The following is a 16,924-nucleotide window of genomic DNA, read 5'->3' on the forward strand; positions in this document are numbered from 1 at the left end:
CAAACTTTTTCATCCAAAACTTACAATGTACCACATCACAGGTAATATATTGGCTCACTATCTGAATGTCTTCAGAGAGAAGTAATTTGAAGGCTCATTTATACTTTCTCCCATCCCTATATTTCCATGATGAATTTCTCTCTGAAACCTTGAAATGATCTTTCTATTTTTGCTAGCTAGCTATGACTGCCGTGGAGATGTTAAAAAGTCATATTTTCACAAGGGGTAACATAAGAACAAATCTAAGACCATTATATATGCAACTGAAAATGAACTGTAGTCGCTGTCTCCAAATGAGGAATAAAATGAAGAGAAATGTAGAATACATGTCATTCCCTGTTGCATGGTTAGCACGTTGTTTAGAGAGGCAGAGGGGGTGCAGATGAGGAGCGTGGCACTGAAGTTAGAAAAGCAAGATTTAACACCTGGTCCTATGGTTTCATAGCCAATGAAGCACAGTTAACAGATAATTAAGGACTATGACAAGTGCTGTAAGAGAAGTAGGGTTCAACTAACAAAAACTCCTACTACAGAGATTTAAACAAGAAAGTGGCTCTTCTTTTTCATGGCTGAATAATATTCCATTGTATAATTAGTTCTTATTTTTAAGAAAGATTAAGAGAATTTTTGATCCAGGAGTTTCTGCCGAAATCATGTTGGGTTTACCATTTTATTTGTAGAAAGTAGCACAGAGAGGTTAAGGAACTTGCCTAAAGTTACACAGCTAATTTGTGGTAAAATTGGGTGGCCAGGTTCAGTATGTCCTTGAACCACACCACCTGCTTTTTCTTTTTTTGAAGTGTAGTTGATGTACAGTATTATATAAGTTACAGGTGTACAATATAGTGATTCACAAGTTTTTTAAATTGAAGTATAGTTGATTTACAATATTGTGTTAGTTTCAGGTGTACAGCAAAGTGATCTGGTTATACATATATATGTGTGTGTATATCTATATACTTTTTAAAATTCTTTTCCCTTACAAGATATTGAATATAGTTCCCTGTGCTATACATACATCCTTGTTATTTATCTATTTTATATATGGTAGGTGCATCTGTTAATCCCATACTCCCAATTTATCCCTCCTCACCCTTCCCCTTTGGTAACCATAAGTTTGTTTTCTATGTCTGTGAGTCTGTTTCTGTTTTGTAAATAAGTTCATTTGTACTATTTTTTAGATTCCACATAAAAGTGAAACCATAAATTTGTCTTTGACTTCACTTAGTATGATAATCTCCAGGTGACAACATGGATGGACCTTGAAGGCATTACACTAAATGAAATAAGTCAGAGAAAAATACCGTATGATCTCACTTATATATGGAATCTACAACAAAAACAAAACAAACTCAGATACAGAGAACAGATTAGATTGATGGTTGCCAGAGGCAGGCGGGTAGGTGGAGGGTGTGTGGGGTCAAAAGGTAGAGACTTAGAATTATCAGGTGAGTCAGTCCTGGGGATGCAACAACAGCACGGTAGCTATCCTTAGTACTGTATTATATATCTGAAAGCTGTGAAGACAGGAAGGCTTAAAAGCTCTCACATAAGGAAAAAAACTTTGTAACTCTACAGTGATGGATGTTAACTAACCTTATTGTGGTAAATTTTGCAATATATACATGTATCAAAATCATCATGTTGTACACCTAAAACTAATATAATGGTCTATGTCAATTATATCTCAACTTAGGAAAGAAACAAGTGGCTTTTAATGAAATGCCTGCAGGTACGCAGTCCCGGGCTGAGCAGCTGGCTCCGCTTGTCCTCAGCGCCCCGCACTCTCTTCTCCCGTCTTCCCCACTCCTTACGGTTGCAGGATGACTGTGGAACCTCCAGGCATTGTGTCTGTTCTGGGCAGGGAGAAGGGAAAGAGTTAAGGACACTCTCCTCCCTGAGGCTCTATTGGAAAAGGAAAGCTATCCACGAGAGGCGCCAATTTTGTGCCAGATGGCCACCTGTAGCTTTAAGGGAGTCTGGGGATTCAGTGCCTTTTCAGCCTCTATAGGAGAGGAAAGCACAGAAAAAAGGGGGTTGTGCTAGACTTTGGATGAGCCAAGCTGTAGTATTGGGTTGGCCAAAAAGTTCATTTGGTTAATGAATCCATTCAAAAAAGTTCTTGGTGAAAATGAAAAATGTGTGTTTTATTTTTACTTAAAACCGAACGAAGTTTTTGACCAACCCAATATACACCTTGAAGTATATGATCAGCAACGTGCCAGGGGGCATACAGGAAGAGGGGGAGCCAACTGTCCTGGAAATTCCAGAAGGGCTTCACGGAAACAACTGAATAAGAGTTAATCAAATGGTTAAAGGGAGAGCACAAAGAATTGCTTTGTTCCTTTATATTTTAAGAGTCCTTGTGGGACATTTAATATCAGATATATTTATTCAGGCATTCCTTTTGTACTTGATTCTAACCCACTTTCTTTCCAAAAGTGAGTTGAATATACCAAACCATGGTTGCTAAATTTTTATTTCTGAGATAGTGGTTATATTCTAAGGTTGTGAAACAGTATCTAGCAACATATACAGAAATGTCCACCAAGATGTCATGTGTGTATCTAAATGCTAATTTTTTAATTGATTTGATAAATTTTGCATTGAAACAAAGTTGCTTAGTGTTCTAACAATTGATTAGTATAATTATAATCATCATCTTTGCCACAAAAGCCTTTTGTCAAGATAATGTCAGATAACCTCAGTACAAGTTTAACAGTTTCATTCTTAAAATGTTACTAATCCAGTTTTCTGGCCTATTTGTCCAGATTAAGAACTGGTGGTAATTTAAAAAAAAACACACACACGCAAAACTGGTGGTGTAAAGCAGAATTGGGCTATCTGAAGTAAGAAGTAGATAAAGATACACTCTTGTTTCATGCCAGTATAGCTTATCTTTCTAGCTACATTGTAAACTATTCTATTCAAGGGCAGAGATAGTATGATGAATTTTTTTAAACATTCCCCATATTCTGCAACTTACTATCAAATAATACTTGATTGTCTAAAACTGTAACCTTTGAAAGTGAAGAAATTACTGGTGAGGCCTTAAAGCTTTTTTACTCCCTAGAATGACAAATGGCCTGTCTCTCTACTTGGGCCACTTAACTTGGCTGTAGCAACCTTTTCTTCCTCCAGGAAACTATCACAGCCTGAACCATGCTGTAACTATAAGCAGGTGAGCCTAGTCCTGACCTCGTCCTTTATTGTATGTGTACAGTCCCTGTCTATATCAATTAATTTTAAAAAACATTTAATTTTTGTAATATCATTTGATAGCCTGTTATTGACACTGTGCAAGGCCTTGTGATTTGAGAGACTGATAAACTTGGTTACTGCTATCACCATATTTAGTAAAATGTAAAACAAGTGCACAAAGTGTTGTGATTGCTGTGACAGGAGTTTATATGTAACAGCAGAGATCTAAAGGAAGAAGAGGTCACGTGTGGTCCTGGGAGTCAAGGGCATAGTGTGTTATAAACAAGGATGTCATTACAACTTTAGGTACCACAAATATAACTTCAAAAAGCAGTTGACACTTGAGTTGAATCTTAGCAACTCAGTGTCCAAGAATCTAACACAGAACTGGAGTACCTTTCCAAGCAGAAGCAGCAATGTGAGAAGGTCACAGAGGCAAGAAAGAACCAGCTTTCAAAGAACCAGCTTTTAGTTTTATTGATCTTTGCTATTGTTGTCTTCGTTTCTATTTCATTTATTTCTGCTCTGATCTTTATGATTTCTTTCCTTGTACTGACTGGGTTTTCTTTGTTCTTCTTTCTCTAGTTGCTTTAGGTGTAGGGTTAGATTGTTTGAGATTTTTCTTGTTTCTTGAGGTGAGATTGTATTGCTATAAACTTCCTTCTTAGAACTGCTTTTGCTGCGTCCCAGAGGTTTTGGGTTGTTGTGTTTTTGTTGTCATTTGTTTCTATGTATTTTTTTATTTCTTCTTTGATTTCTTCAGTGATCTCTTGGTTATTTAGTAGTGCACCATTTAGCCTCCATGTATTTGTGTTTTTTACAGTTTTTTTTTCCTGTAATTGCTTTCCAGTCTCATAGCATTGTGGTCAGAAAGGATGCTTGATACGATTGCAATTTTCTTAAATTTTCCGAGGCTTGATTTGTGCCCCAAGATGTGATCTATCCTAGAGAATGTTCCATGTGCACTTGAAAAGAAAGTGTAATCTGCTGTTTTCAAATGGAATGTCCTATAAATATCAATTAAATCTATCTGGTCTATTGTGTCACTTAAAGCTTCTGTTTCCTTAATAATTTTCTGTTTGGATGATCTGTCCATTGGTGTAAGTGAGGTGTTAAAGTCCCCCACTATTATTGTGTTGCTGTCGATTTCCTCTTTTATAGCTGTTAGCATTTGCCTTATGTATTGAGGTGCTCCTATGTTGGGTACATATATATTTATAATTGTTACATCTTCTTCTTGGGTTGATCCCTTGATCATTATGTAGTGTCCTTCCTTGTCTCTTGTAACATTATTTTAAAGTCTATTTTATCTGATATGAGTATTGGCTACTCCAGCTTTCTTTCGATTTCCATTTGCATGGAATATCTTTTTCCATCCCCTCACTTTCAGTCTGTATGTGTCCCTAGGTCTGAAGTGGGTCTCTTGTAGACAGCATATATATGGGTCTTGATTTTGTATCCGTTCAGCTAGCCTGTCTTTTGGTTGGAGCATTTAATCCATTCACATTTAAGATAATTATTGATATGTATGTTGCTATTACCATTTTCTTAATTGTTTTGGGTTTGTTTTTGTAGGTCCTTTTCTTCTCTTGTGTTTCCCACTTAGAGAAGTTCCTTTAGCATTTGTTGTAGAGCTGGTTTGGTGGTGCTGAATTCTCTTAGCTTTTGCTTGTCTGTAAAGCTTTTGATTTCTCCATCGAATCTGAATGAGATCCTTGCTGGGTAGAGTAATCTTGGTTGTAGGTTCTTCCCTTTCATCACTTTAAATATATCGTGCCATTCCCTTCTGGTTTGTAGAGTTTCTGCTGAGAAATCAGCTGTTAACCTTATGGGTGTTCCCTTGTATGTTATTTGTCATTTTCCCCTTGTTGCTTTTTATAATTTTTCTTTGTCTTTAATTTTCGTCAGTTTGATTACTCTGTGTCTCAGTGTGTTTCTCCTTCGGTTTATCCTGACTGGGACTCTGTGCTTTCTAGACTTGGGTAGCTATTTCCTTTCCCATGTTAGGGAAGTTTTCAACTATAATCTCTTCAGATATTTTCTCTGGTCCTTTCTCTCTTCTCCTTCTGGGACCCCTATAATGCGAATGTTGGTGCATTTAATGTTGTCCCAGAGGTCTCTTAGGCTGTCTTCATTTCTTTTCACTATTTTTTCTTTATTCTGCTCCATGGCAGTGAATTCCGCCATTCTGTCTTCCAGGTCACTTATCCGTTCTTCTGCCTCAGTTATTCTGCTATTGATTCCTTCTGTGTATTTTTCATTTCAGTTATTGTATTGTTCATCTCTGTTTCTTTGTTCTTTAGTTCTTCTAGGTGTTTGTTCTTTAATTCTTCTAAGTCTTTGTTAAACATTTCTTGCATCTTCTCAATCTTTGCCTCCATTCTTTTTCCGAGGTCCTGGATCATATTCACTACCATTATTCTGAATTCTTTTTCTGGAAGGTTGCCTATCATCTATCTCCACTTCTTTTAGTTGTTTTTTCTGGGGTTTTATCTTGTTCCTTCATCTGGTACATAGTCCTCTGCCTTTTCATTTTGTCTGTCTGTCTTTCTTTTAATGTGGTTTTCGTTTTACAGGCTGCAGAATTGTAGTTCTTCTTGCTTCTACTCTCTGCCCTCTGGTGGATGAGGCTAGCTTGCATTAGAATTTTCATATGAAAATCTTGAACTAAGAAAGTAGTGGTAGCAAGGACAGGTGGAAAATGTTAGGAACATTATGGTCTAAAGATTTGGTGACTGATAACATGTGAAGTAAACAAGAACTGCATAGTGTCTCCACAGTTCCTGGAAGGTGGTTCTTACCATGATTGATAGTGAATACTCCAGGAAAAGAAACAAGTTTGTAGGAAAAGATCATGGATTCACTTTAGGAATCGTAGAGTTTGTGGTATTTCTGGGACTTAAAGTAGATAAGTCTCAGTGGCATGTATATATGTTTATATATATATGGGTTTAAAGATCAGGGTAGATGTTAAAAATGAGTATAAAGGTTGGAACTTAAATCATAACATGGATGAGATCAGGCAAAAAGCATATTGAGCCAGTGGTGAAGAGTGCCAAAGCCCAGAACCATGGAGAATCCAGCATTTAAACAGAGAGAAAGTAAAGGGGAGGAGGGTGGAGTGGAAGTAGTGGGTGCAGGAAGGAGAGGTAGGCTAGACAGACAGAATTTGGAGATAATATTCTAAAGCATGTTCAGGAGATTAGGCTATAAATTGCCTTCTGTGTCCATTTTTTACTCTTTCTTTTAGAAGGGGAACCCCAGGTTTTAACTGGGTGCATACATCGCAGCCTAGCTAGTCCTTGTATCTCAGTTTGCCTTGCAGTGGATGTGACTTTGTGTCTAAGTTTGGGCTGATGGGATGTGCACAAATGATGTGTGCCACTTCTAGATCATCACCTAAAATGTGAAGCCACTTGCTGGGGACTTTCACCCCCACATCCAGCAGGCTGGAAGCACATGTGGAGGTGAGCACACTTAGCAGTAGACTGTTTTATGAGGGAGAAATAAATTAACTTAGTTTAATACATTGTGTTTTAGCCTCTCTTTGTTATAGCAGTTTAGCCAAACCGTAACAAATAGGGTCAAAAGTTGTTATTTGTAAATGAATGAACAGGACTGGGGAAAACTTGGGTGTGGATCTCCCGATTCTATCACTTGGGAGAGTTGCACAGGGTTTTGATATTGGAACAATAGAAATAAAACTGATCATAGTTGTCTGCTAGGTGCCACAGTGAGCAGTGTTTACCCAGAAGTAATTTAAGCATTGTTTATATATTTTAACTGTAAAAATCTATCAATATCCAGGACCAGATCGCTTTACTGGTGAGTTCTACCCAACATTTAATGAAGAATTAATACCAATCCTTCTCAAAGTCTTCCCGAAAACATCAGTACAGATGGGACCACTTCCAAACTCATTTTACAAGGCCAGCATTACCCCTATACCAAAACCAGACAAGGATGCCACAAGAAAATTGCAGACCAGTATCCCTGATGAACATAGATGCAAAAGTCCTCAACAAAATGTTAGCAAACCAAATTCAGCACTACATTAAAAGGATCATACTCCATGATCAACTGGGATTTATTCTGGGGACACAAGGATGATTCAGCATCTGCAGATCAATCAGTGTGAACACCACAATAACAAAATGAAGGATAAAAATCATATGATCATCTCAGTAGATGCAGAAAAAGCATTTGACATAATTTAATGTTCATTCATAATAAAAACACTCAACAAAGTGGGTGTAGAGGGAACATGCCTCAGCATAATGAAGGCCATATTATGGCCACAAGCTATACATCATAATCAGCGGTGAAAAACTGAAAGTTTTTCCTCTAACATAATGAACAAGATGAGGTTGCCCACTCTCACCACTTACTTAACATAGTACTGGAAATCCCTAGCCAGAGCAGTTAGGCAAGAAAAGAAATAAAAGACATCCAAGCTGGAAGGGAAGAAGTAAAATGTTCTCTGTTTGTTTGCAGATGACAGGATACTCCACATAGAAAACCCTCAAGACTCCACTAAAAAACTGTTAGAACTGTTCAACTAATTCAGTAAACTTGCAGGATACAAAATCCATATACAAAAATCAGTTGTGTTCCTATACACTAATAACAAATTAGAAGAGAATTTTTTAAAATTCTACTTAAAATTGCATCAAAAAGAATAAAATACCTAGAAAGAAATTTAACCAAGGAGGCAAAAGACTCTTATGCTGACAACCGTACGACACTGATGAAATACATTAAAGACACTAATAAATGGAAAGATATTCTGTGCTCATGGATTGGCAGAATTAATATTGTTAAAATGTCCATACTGCCCAAAGCAAGCTTTAATGCAGTTTCCATCAAAATTCCAGTGGCATTTTTCACAGAACTAGATTAAACAATGCTAAAATTTTTATGGAACCACAGCAGATCCTGAATAGCCAAAGGGATCCTGAGAAAAGAGAACAAAGCTAGCAGCATCACATTTCCTGATTCCAAACGATATTACAAATATGTAGGAATCAAAACAGTATTGACATGAAAACAGGTACATAGATCAATGGAACAGAGTAGAGAACCCAGAAATAAACCCATACACACACACACACACACACACACACACACACACTTAATTTACCACAAAGCAGCCAAGAATATACAGTAGGGAAATGGTGTTGAGAAAAGTGGACAGGCACATGCAAAAGAATGAAACTGGACCACTACCTTACACCATACACAAAAATCGACTCAAAATGAATTAAAGACTTTAAAATAAGACCTGAAACCATGGAACGCCTAGAAAAAAACATAGTAAGCTCTTTGACATTCGTCTTGGTGATGAGTTTTTGAATTTGACACTAAAGGCAAAGGAAACCATCAACAAAATGAAAAGCCCACCTATAGAATGGGAGAAAAATATTTGCAAATCATGTATCTGATAAGGGGATAATACCCAAAATATATAATGAATTCATATAACTCAATAGAAAAAAAAATCTGATTTTAAAATGGGCAGAGGATCTGAATAGACATTTATTTATACAAAGAAGATATACAGATGGCCAACAGATACATAAAAAGGTTCCTCAACATCACTAATCATCAGGCAAATACAAATCAAAATCACAATGAATTGTCACCTCTTACCTATTAGAATGGCTGCTATCAAAGATACAAGAAATAATAAGTGTTGGCAAGGATGTGGAATAAAAGGAACCCTTGTGCACTATTGAAGGGGATGTAAATTGGTGCAGTCTCTGTGGAAGACAGTATGGAGGTTCCTCAAGAACTTAAAAATAGGACTGCCATGTGATCCAGCAATTTTACTTCTGGGGGTTTATCTGAAGGAAACAAAAATCCTAACTCAGAAAGATATCTACACCTTGTGTTCATTGCAGCATTATTTACTGTAGCTAAGACAGGAAAATAACCTAAGTGTCTATCAACAGATGCATGGATAAAGAAAATGGAGTGGGTGTGTGGGTGTGTATACACACACACACACATACGCACACATAATGCAATGGATTATTACTCAGCTATTAAAAAAAGAAGAAAATCCTGCCATTTGCAACAACATGGATGACCTTGAGGGCATTATGCTAAGTGAGATAAATCAGACAGAGAAAGACAAATACTGTATTATCTCACTTATATGAAGAGTCTCAAAATTCACAGGTAACAGAAAACAGATGGGGGGGGGGGGCAAGGAATGGGTAAAGGTGGTCAAAAGGTAGAAACTTCCATTTATAAGATAAGTAAGTCCTGGGGATATAATGTACAGTATGGTGACTATAGGGGGAAAGAATCAACCAATAAACAAAACAGTTTTTACAGAACCGAATATAAAAGTTAATCTTGACAAAATAGAAAAGCTGGCAATTTAAGAGGTAGAGGGAGTAATGGGAAGGTAGAGAAAGTATCTTATAAAGTAGAGGAATAAAATACTGTCAAAATTGATGGAACAAGAAACACAGGTTTTAAATACAAAAAAATTTACAAAGACACAGAAGCTGATATTTGAAGTGTGAGACATTGGGAGGATGTGGGGAAGGGGTGTGCTCCCTGCTAGAGCAGCCCCCACCCAGCAGGGAGTCAGAAGGTGACCTCTGACGTTAACAACTCAAATAGTGGCATGAGTATAGTACTTAGAGCCATGGAAAGAACCACCAGAACTAATAACGACTGAAAATGGTTTCCTCAGGAAAGGGGTGAGGCCAGATATACTTAAGTTCTCCAATAACTGCATCAAGTATCAAAAAATCATTTTCTTTTAATATCCTTTTCCACGTTGACAAAATTGGTTTATCTTTTTTAGAAGAACTGGTTTGAGTTCATTAAATTTATTCCTAACGTTTTATTCTTTTTGATGCTATTATCAATGGAATTCTTTTCTTGGCTTTATTTTTAAATTTTGAATATTAAGCCTTTTATTATTATGAAATGTCCCTCTTTGTCTCTAGTAATATTTCTTAAAGTTTATTTTGTCTGATACAGAGTCACTCTATTTCTCTTACGGTTGGTTACTCATTTATTTTTAAAAGAGATACGTACACATACATATTTAGGACAAGAGAATATAGATAGAAACACTAAAATGTTAACATTAGTTGTATTTGGCTTATAGAACTATGAGTTTTACAGGGAGTTTTTTGGTGTGTATTCTGAGTTCTGTGATTAGTTTGTATTACAATTAGAAAAAAAAGATGATTTATATAAAAATTTTAATACTTTTATCAGATTTTGGGGGTTGCAAATAGCAGAAATTGACTCTAACAAGTAGAAAAGGAATTTTTGAAGATGTTGGACTAGTCATAGAATCAATAGGAAAGCTGAAGGACCAGGCTCAGAAGAGGCCAGAGCTATGGTAGCTCTAAGACTCTAGATAGCAGGAACTTCTCAACTGTCTCTTCTGGGTGATAACACAGAAATAAATGAGCTCTGACTTGTTGTTGTCTTTCTTTTGTTCTCTCTAATCAAGATTCAGAATCCAGAAGTGAGTGTCCTGCTTTGATACCTGGCAAGGAAAGTACATGGCACCTTAAGTTACAGTTCTAGGAGTCCACACAATGGGGACAAATGATTCCCCAGAATGAAATTAGGGTGCTGTTATCAAAAGAAGGGAAGTGAAGTCTGGCAGCTAAAAAGCAACAGATATTCACTACGGTATTTAACTTTTTGTTGATGCAGAATTACAGTTTACAATGCTAGTCATAAAAACAGTTATCAATATTGAATAAGAAATAATTTGTTTTGCTAAAAATAGAATTACCATATGATCCAGCAGTCCCACTCCTGGGCATATATCCAGACAAAACTATAATTCAAAAAGATACACGCCACCCCTATGCTCATAGTAGCACTGTTCACAATAGCCAAGACATGGAAACAACCTAAATGTCCATCAACAGATGAATGAATAAAGAAGTTGTGGTACCTATATACAATGGAATACTACTCGGCCATAAAAAAAGAACGAAATAATACCATTTGCAGCAACATGGATGGACCTAGAGATTTTCTGACTTACTTCACTTAGTATGATGGAGAAGGACAAATACCATATGATTTATATGTGGAATCTAAAATATGATACAAATGAACCTATCTATGAAACAGAATCAGGGACATAGAGAATAGACTGGTGGTTGCCCCGGGGCAGGAGGGTGGGGGGGAGCAGTGGGAGAGGGTAGGAGTGGGAATGTGGGATTAGCAGATGTAAACTATTATGTATAGAATGGGTAAACAACAAGGTCCTACTGTAGAGCACAGGGAACTATATTCAGTATCCTGTGATAAACCATAATGGAAAAGAATATGAAAAAGAATATATACTGTATATGTGTATAACTGAGTCACTTTTGCTGTACAGCAATAATTAACACAACATTGTAATTCAATAAAAAATAAATTTTAAAATTTGTTTTGGATACAATGGTCCCAATTATTGTCACTTAACCTATGTTGGAGTGCTCACCACACTGAAGTTCTCACTCACAGATTTCTCTCTCACTTAACTGTAAGTTCCATGTGTTCCATAATGCAGTTAAATTCAATTAGAAAAAGAGAAAACAGACTTATATAGTCATATTGAGGAGGACTTTGTGATAATTTAACACTTGCTAGAATGTCTGTCATCTCCTTCCTGGTTTACCTAATCAACTTGTGCTTACTCAAGGCTCAGCTCAAGCATTGCCTCATCCAGAAGGACTTTCTTACAGTCTCCTACCACATCCCATTCTGGTTTACAGACCACTCATCACTGTGCATAACGCTATTCTCATCCCACTGTGTCATACTGGTTGATTTGTCTGTCTCTCACACCAGCCAAACTGGTAGGCTCTATCTTGTTTTTCTTTGATTCTCCAGCCCCTTACACACAGTGTCTATGCATCAAACATTCAGTAAATATTTGTTGAATGAGTGAATGGATTTGCCAGCAGAAAGGGGGTAAGGCATTCCATATTCCAGCAAGTGTAAAGTCATGGCACCTGGTACATTGAGGAATGGTGACATTCCAGAGGATTAGAGCATTGAAAGATGAATGGGAAAAGAGACTGGTGAATTTGACTAGAGTTTGTCTCTACAGGACCATGTATGCCAAGTTTAGACAGTTCTGTAGGCCTCAGGAACAGAAGAATGAGTGAGACTTGGCAATGGGAGGAGAACAGGACACAAGAGGTTATTTGGTGAATAAATACAGGATGGGCTGGAGCTAGCAGAGAACCTTTCCATGGTGGAGTGTTGCTATCTGTGGAAGTTAGAGAGGTTCAGACTTGGTTTGGGAGCAAATTCACCCACCATGCACTAGGTACTTTTTTAGATACTGGGGACACAACAGTGGATAATATGAACAAGATTTCTACTCCCGTTGAGTTTTTACTCTAGTAAGGGAAGACAGATAAAAACAATAGACACAAACGTATGCATACACATTCTCAAAACTAAAGTGCCATGTTGCAAGTAAAAGGTTCCATGACAGCACTCTGCATGAAGCATTGAGAGCAAGCTGGAGAGAATTTCCCTAGAGTATAGCAGGGACCCTCCTTTCCTAGCCCACATCCCAGCCATTTACTGCTAAGTATTTGTAAGTATAATGACCAATATTGTACATGTTCTTTAGGAATTTGTCTAAAATAAAAGGTTTGTAAGTTCTAGATTTTACAAATATGTGTGTATTACTTATGCACTCCCCAAAAAGTGTTGCAAAGAAGAAAAAAAGATAATTTTGTCGCAGTAATACTTTCTTCTTTAGCAAAAGTGATTTCCTTCCCAACCCTCCGTTTTATACTACATAGGGATCTTCTTTTTTAAAGCTTAATTGAGTAAATATATGATGATAGTATAAATAAAAGTCAGTCATTGCCTATGTTATTGGCAAGTTGTGTTTCTAGTTTACATTTCTAGTGCCTGAAAAATAATCTGGTGTTTTTACAGCTTAATCTCTAACCTTGCCAGCTGTTTGGGGCTTTTCCTTCAATAGAATGGACTCCGGTAGTAAAGGAGTTTTGCCTTTGCCAAGCAACCTGGCTTTCATTCTCTTCTCTTGGTTATGGGCCTCGTTTAATGATAAAGGCTCTTTCCTCTTTTCCAGGGTGCTGATAAGACTGTGAAAGGTCCAGATGGACTGACTGCCTTTGAAGCCACTGACAACCAGGCAATCAAAGCCCTTCTTCAGTGATGGACGGATGGGCTAACAGCTCTGGAAGAATGACTCTCCTGTGGCCTCACACTGCTGCCTGTCTGTCTGTCACTCTCTATCTGCCAGCTTCTTCAGCTAAAATACTTCTAGAGGGGTGAGGGGAGAGAGAAATTCATAATAAATCAGACTACCAGAAAAAAAAACAATGTTTGGGAGGAGAGGAGAAAAACAAGATCAGGCTTTTACTAGGATTCCTGATCAGGTCAGCCTCTTTTCCATTTCCAGTAAAAAAAAAAAAAAAAAACACAGCTTATACCCATGGGAGAGCAAAGACAAAATACACCATTAACGTTTGACCTTTTCAGCTCCCTAGCTAATTTATTAATTAGATTGCATTGAGGGTCTGTCTGTACCAAGACCAACTATACATTTGGTAGCCCCATCTGTGCGAGCAGTAGCGGCTGCTGTGACGTAACTTAGGGTGCTGAGATAAGCAATTAGCTCTAGCCTTCTGCCTTAAGATTCACTCTCGTGGGGATCTCCCGGCATAGTTAAGAGCGCTGCCTGTGGTTGGTGACCAAATCTTCCCTCGGTGACTTCCAGCTTTATGTGAAAGCTCAGTTAAGGCGAGGAGGGGCACACTCCTAAACTGCTGGGCGGCTGAACTTTGGATTTCCTCTCCCCCTTCACATGGATTTCATGTATCTTTAGATAAAACTGACTAGTTTTATTTATAAAAAGTCTCAAATTTTGGAAGTCTAAAGGAGAAATCATTCCAGTATACATATTTTTTTTTCCTCTAGATTCAGACATTTATAGAACATTGAAAACACTTCCAAACTCCTGCTGGTAGTAAAAGGGGATTTAAAAATAGAATCATAGCCATAAGCCTGTTAGTATCATAAAGAGAGAACAGTTGTTGTCTTAGTACCTATGGATTTTCTTCATTTGCTATTTGAATGGATTGGCCTCAGTTACGTTTGGAGAATCAAGGAACATTCTTTGGAATGCCTCTCTCAGACCCGTCTTGGATGCTTATTACTTATTGCACCAAAGCTATCACTGGGGTGAGATTTACTGTTTGGACAAATTTAACCCCATCCCTTAAAAATATGCGTGTTACCAAGTTTCCCTGAGGTGTTGATAGGCTTCTGCTGAATGTATGCCAACCCACCTGCATAATATATATTTTTTTCTTTTCTATATTATGCATTGCATAAAATGTGAGAACTTCAAATTATATTCTGTGTTCTTAAAATACAGTGCCCTAAAATGGTGTTCTTAGGACCTGCAGAAAATATTTAGACACATTTTCTAATGTTTATTTCATGAGCAGTACAGCTAATTAAAACATATACCCTTAAATTTGCTGTCCTGCATATAAAATATTAAGATTCCTTTGACTTGCCATCCATATAAGCTTACTAAAAATATAAGGGTTTTTCCTTAGCCATGTCATGCAATAATTGAATGTACCTCAAATTTTTAAAAGGGGGGGAGGATGGGTGAGGGACTTCTATTCAGATTGTGGATAACAAAGAATTAATGATGATTTTTTAAGGCAATGTAGCATTCTACAGCAGGGTTAAACTAGTACCAAGAACAGTCAGCCTGGCCAACAAGTCTTATTGACCACTTGCTGATTGGTTGGTTGGTGTGTGGGTTTGTGTGTGTGTATTTTTCCCCATGAACCCTTTTTTTATCCTGTGGCTTTTTCACTTAAAACTAGCCTAACCCTGTAATTTTCCTGCATCCAAGAAAACAATCACAAAATGCTGGTTTAAATACTTTGATACATTTGGCTAATTCTGCTGTCTTAATACAGCCTATTAGAGTTGGATTAAGAGTCAGTAATCAGTACTTCATAACATCACTGAACTGAAACACAGAGCTATCCTCATTGAAGATGGAGGGCACTCTATCAGACTGTAACTGTCAGCGTAGTGGCAAGATGTTTTGATACCTTTGTTTCCACTTCTTGGCATACTGCTGTTTAAAAGGCTTGGATTTTACTCTCGACGCAGTTTTACCTTTACTCTCAAAGTGTTTTTTGTAGTTGGCTGCTGCAGAGAGTGCATTGTCCTGTCATTCCTAAACCTGGTCTGCTTTCACAGTCACCTGGTCTAGAGACCACGTGATTCTTTGTACAGTTTATCCTCATGTTCCTTGTAATGCAGTAGAGGCTACTTTGCCTTCCCTCTTCTTTCTCAGCCATTTTGTAAACCCCATAATTATGAAGCAGTTGCTTGAGAAAATAACAGATAAACATAGAATAGACTGACCAAGATGGTTTACAGTTTCTTTTTTTTAACTAGGTTATTTATAATGTACTTCTGAACCACTTGGCAGAGAAATTCACAACACTTAATGTTCATATTTTGACTAAAGGAAGCTAAAACCTTGTCTGCTTTTTGGTACTACATGCATTAGTAAAAGGTTAAGTAAGTTTTGTTCTCCACTGAAGTAATATTTAACATCTCAGAAAAAATCTTGCATGTTCTGTAGTTTTGTATTAAGTCAGTCATATCGTATGCACTGTATCAGGTGAAAACAGGTGGTTTACCTGTCTACATTAGTGTACTAACAGCTTCCCCCTTGTGGCTTCAGGCTGGTATCTGTAGAGTTACAGTTGAGCTACGGCACCAGAATCGATGCAGTAGTTCACAGCTCACCTTCTAAACCCAGTGGGGCATGAAGGAGAGGTAGGTGGGTGCAATGAGTGGAAGCTGCCAGCAAGTAGGCCCTTCATTCATTGATTTCTTTCCCCCAAATAATGGATTTCAAATCTATATGTACCTATTTGATTTTTTTTTCCTAAATCTTCAACTGAGCTGCTGTTTTCTTCCATGCAATACTGTATGCTCGATTGTGTATAGAAGAAGCTGGTGAGAGTGCCCTCCTGCATAAGCAACTGCAGTGTTTTGCATGCAAAATTTTAAAAAATTTAAATTGTCCTGATTCTATTTTGTAAATGGAGAAACAATCATATCTTTCTAAGCAGTAATGGAGGAAGACTAGTGCTTTGTGCATTTTGATATATTTGAGTTCATTTTTTCCACAATGTAATGCATTTGACACAATTGAGTTTCTCATATTATCCTAGTTCATGTACATCAGAATGCTAAATAATACTGTGTTGAAGTTTTGTGTTGCAAGAACAAATGGAATAAACTTGAATTGTGCTACAGCCAACGTGTCAGCGTTTTCCTCACTCCGTTACTATCGCCTTCCTCCTCCAGTCTTCTCTACAACTGTATCGGTGCTTTGACTCAAACTTTTAATTAATCTGAATTTTCCTCCTCTATCCCACTTCTGGAAAAAAATAAGTGGAAAGAAAATAGGACATAGGAAAGATTTAATAGAAATAAACTATATTACTTATCTCATCTAGAGGTTTTGCTCTTCTCACAGTTTCCTGATACAAATTGTTTGCCTGTAATAAATGTTGAGTAGTTAGTTACTAGGAGCAAGCTGTAGCTAGGAAATGCTAGATTGTCAGGTTCTTAATAGGTGTTAAAGAAAACAGGGTCACAGTAAACCTCTTTAATCCTTTCATATGCTCATTTAAGCTATCGCAGA

At 37.3% G+C, this 16,924-nt stretch overlaps 1 protein-coding gene across 1 annotated transcript in view; it reads left to right on the forward strand.

The window, feature by feature from the left end:
• The window catches only part of MTPN (myotrophin), a 62,472-nt gene extending 46,521 nt beyond the window's left edge, over positions 1 to 15,951 (forward strand). Inside the window, exon 4 of the mRNA XM_059933297.1 lies at positions 13,298 to 15,951. Coding sequence (XP_059789280.1) covers positions 13,298 to 13,384 — 87 coding nt within the window. The 3' untranslated portion in view covers positions 13,385 to 15,951. The remainder of the gene's footprint in view (positions 1 to 13,297) is intronic.
• The last annotated feature ends 973 nt before the right edge of the window (positions 15,952 to 16,924 follow it).

Source organism: Balaenoptera ricei, chromosome 9 (genome assembly GCF_028023285.1).
Source record: "Balaenoptera ricei isolate mBalRic1 chromosome 9, mBalRic1.hap2, whole genome shotgun sequence".
NCBI lineage: Eukaryota > Metazoa > Chordata > Mammalia > Artiodactyla > Balaenopteridae > Balaenoptera > Balaenoptera ricei.